Here is a 3,793-nt window from a genome sequence, read left to right as displayed (position 1 = left end):
CAGAGTGGTCTGTCAATCTCAGCTCACCTAAGATTGTTCTCTCTGCTCGATTTATCATTACTAGCTTCTTTACCATTACACCTTATCACCCCCACCGTCTCTTCCATTGTCGTTTACTTATTATTCTCATCATCGTCTGCAGAATCAGAACAACACAGAAAGAAAGAACCCATGGCATCATCTCTCACTTCCCAACTCCCAATCTTCCTCTTCCTCTTTATCGCCGCTTTCACTTCCGCAGGTCAGTTCTTAACTAATACTTTAAACCCACAACAGCAAAGTTCTTCGTCACACTCGTACCACTTTTGAGTTTGCTTTCAATTCTCTATTTAAATATTCGTATTCGTATTCTATAACTACCCTTTTGGAATCTGCAGCGTCGCAGTCGTTCATCGGCGTCAACTACGGCCAGGTGGCCGACAACCTCCCGCCGCTGGAGGCCACCGCGAAGCTTCTTCAATCCACATCCATCAAGCAAGTCCGCCTCTACGGATCCGACCCCGCAGTCATCAAGGCCCTGGCCAACACTGGCGTCGGCATAGTCATCGGAATCGCCAACGGCGACATTCCCTCCCTCGCCGCCGACCCCAACGCCGCCACCCGGTGGATCAACTCCAATGTTGCTCCCTTCTACCCCGCCAGTAAGATCACCCTCATCAACGTCGGCAATGAGGTCCTCTTCTCCAACGACCAAGGCCTCATCTCGCAGCTCCTCCCCGCCATGCGAAACGTCCAGTCTGCCCTCTCCTCCGCCTCCCTCTGCGGCAAGGTCAGGGTCTCCACCGTCCACGCCATGAACGTGCTGTCCCAGTCCTACCCGCCTTCTTCGGGTCGGTTTAACCCGGCCATGGTCGACGTCCTCAAGGACCTGCTCGCGTTCCAGAGAGACAATGCCTCGCCGTTCGCCGTCAACCCGTACCCGTTTTTCGCGTACCAAAGCGACCCGAGACCCGAGACGCTGGCATTTTGCTTGTTCCAGCCCAACGCGGGGCGAGTCGACTCCGGCTCCGGCATCAAGTACATGAACATGTTCGACGCTCAGGTACGAACTCAATAAATCCGAGGGCCTTTTCGTAATTTACCATTTCTATTACGGCGATTTGTTGGTCAACAGTAGTCAACGGACAGGTGTTGGCAAGTAAACTACGCTAGGCTACACGGCGTTTGTGAATACTTTCTACTGTTCTACAGTTCTAGACTTCTAGGGTGACTCATTTTCTTCATCCTTTTCTTATTGCGACATTCGTTTAGTTTTTATTTTATTTACATAATAGTATTTAAGTTTTCATAAAAGTTAGGGCAAAAACATCTATATTCATACAATAGGGTTCTCTATTCATGGATGAAATGATGGGGGCATTTTAAGCACATGAATAATGATGTGACCTTATGCATGGTGACAATGTCACAGGCTGGCCCTTACAACAAGTCTCTGGTGAAAATGATTCTGGTAAAAAAATAAGAAGAGTGGTGTTTATAGACAAGAAGGAAAAACAAAATATAATGCCCCCTACTATTGGAGAAAAATGTTAAATGAAACTATAGTAGCAATGCATTGGTCATGAAATAATGTTGGACATCTATATGACCATGAAATAAAGTTGAAATCTTTTAGACTATGAATAGTTGAAGGGATGTGGCTTCTGTTTGTAATGGAATTCTATGATTAATGAGTTTTGTGACCAATTTTGGTTCCGCAGGTTGATGCTGTGAAGTCTGCCTTGAATGCAATTGGGTTCAATGACATTGATATTTTGGTGGCCGAGACAGGATGGCCATACCGTGGAGATAGCAATGAAGTTGGACCTGGTGTTGAGAATGCAAAGGCCTACAATGGCAATTTAATTAAGCACCTAAGATCCATGGTTGGCACTCCATTGATTCCTGGAAAACCTGTGGAGACATATATCTTTGCTCTATATGATGAGGACTTGAAACCTGGTCCAACCTCTGAGCGATCGTTCGGGCTGTTCAAGCCTGACTTAACCGCCACGTATGATGCTGGTCTCTCAAAGAGTAGCCAGGTAGACGCAATAACTTTCTACATCCATGTTGATTGTTTACATAGAAAGTTTACCTCAGCTTCTTTTGAACTTGAAAGGCTACTATGCGGTTGATATCCTCAATCTCAAACCACATATTGATCGATTGTGACTATATCATTTTCATGACATAATGACTATAGCATAAGTTTTTAGAAATTGATCTGGTTTTAAATGGAGAAATTATTGGCACCCTTAAAATGTCTTTATGCACTCGTGACTGCTTATTCTTTAGTCCAACTGTCAATGCATATTCTTAAGTGAAACACATTTGACCTACTATTGAGTAATTGAGAAATGGGAAATTACAAACTAGTAAGTGCAGTTCTGACTGTCTGAACTAATGTAGGAAGATATCGAAAAAGAACAATAATAGTAGGAGCATGATAGTCTCAGTAACACCTACCTTTCTGCAGCCTTTTATAAACTGTTGTATTTTTCTGATACAAACGAAAATCCTCTATTCTTGAGGGCATGATCTCCATTTTTTATTTTTATTTTTTGATTCTCTCTATTCTCAGACTCCGTCAACACCATCAGTTACTCCTATACCGAAGCCTACTCCATCAACACCATCAGTGACTCCTTCACCAAAGCCTACTACCTCATCAAAATGGTGTGTGCCCAAAACTAGTGGCGTATCTGATGCTCAGTTGCAGGCGAATCTCGACTATGCTTGTGGCCATGGAATTGATTGCAGCGCAATCCAACCAGGAGGTGCCTGTTTCGACCCTAACACAGTAGCATCCCATGCTGCCTATGCCATGAATCTCTACTACCACACTGTTGGCACTGATCCAATGAATTGTGATTTTTCACAAACAGCAACACTCACCTCCTCAAACCCCAGTAAGTTTTCCTATGAAGCTCATGTCTATAAATCTAAAACATTCTCAATAAAAATAAAAATTCCATAAATCTAAAAACTAATGCTAGTATGCTACAGACACCACGTTACAAATCAAACTAAGTGGTTGCCACTTGGCCTGTTGGCCATACTAAGTTCATGTCAACTGTTACATTGTGTGATCAACAAAAGTGGGGTAAATTAAGATTCCAGATTAGTCTGCATTTTTCATATCTGAATAATTCATATATTATGAGTCGGCATGATTGTTTTGAAGGACTAATAATTGATAAAGTAAATGAGTAGAAATCTAAAAGAGAATGAGCTGTATTGTTTCTGGTGTAGACAAGAGAATGAACTCTATTGGTAAATGTTTGCATCATTTTTCCTCTGAATTATTCATACCATCATTTTTCCTCTGTGAATTATTCATACCATAAAAGTGGTAATTTTGCTTTCAAAGACTAATAATTGAAAACGGTCAATTAATAGAAATCATAAAGACCATGAGTTTTGTTGTTGCCCTACTATAGCTTCAAGACAGAAACATGTAAATTAAATCAGGAACTACTATCTTCCAGTTGTATCTCAATAACCAGCTTGATTTAGATTGTGGGCCTCTTTTAACTGTTTAGTTCAACTTGAATTGTAGGTTACAATGCTTGTGTTTACCCTGGTGGAGGAAGCAGCAGTCTACATGTGGCAGCGACAAAGATGAATCAGATATCATCAAATGATGGATATTCTGAAGTTGGGAATATGTTAAGGAACAAAGTCCTGGTGTACATTTTTCTGTTTTTAGTTTATAGCTTGTTCCTCTGATTATAAAGACTGCTTAGCTTCAGAGGGATAAGGGATTACCTATATGGCATGTTTATTTATTGGGAATAAAATTGAAACGTGA

At 41.7% G+C, this 3,793-nt stretch overlaps 1 protein-coding gene across 1 annotated transcript; it reads left to right on the top strand.

The window, feature by feature from the left end:
* On the top strand, positions 1–3,793 carry LOC126783144 (glucan endo-1,3-beta-D-glucosidase-like). Its single transcript, XM_050508554.1, has 5 exons — positions 1–241; positions 378–1,042; positions 1,701–2,024; positions 2,564–2,891; positions 3,542–3,793. Exons 1-5 carry the CDS (start codon positions 172–174, stop codon positions 3,709–3,711), a joined length of 1,557 nt encoding a protein of 518 aa, XP_050364511.1. The 5' UTR covers positions 1–171; the 3' UTR covers positions 3,712–3,793.

This window comes from Argentina anserina, chromosome 2, assembly GCF_933775445.1.
Source record: "Argentina anserina chromosome 2, drPotAnse1.1, whole genome shotgun sequence".
Classification (NCBI taxonomy): Eukaryota; Viridiplantae; Streptophyta; class Magnoliopsida; order Rosales; family Rosaceae; genus Argentina; species Argentina anserina.
This window is presented reverse-complemented; position numbering and strand designations above follow the sequence as displayed.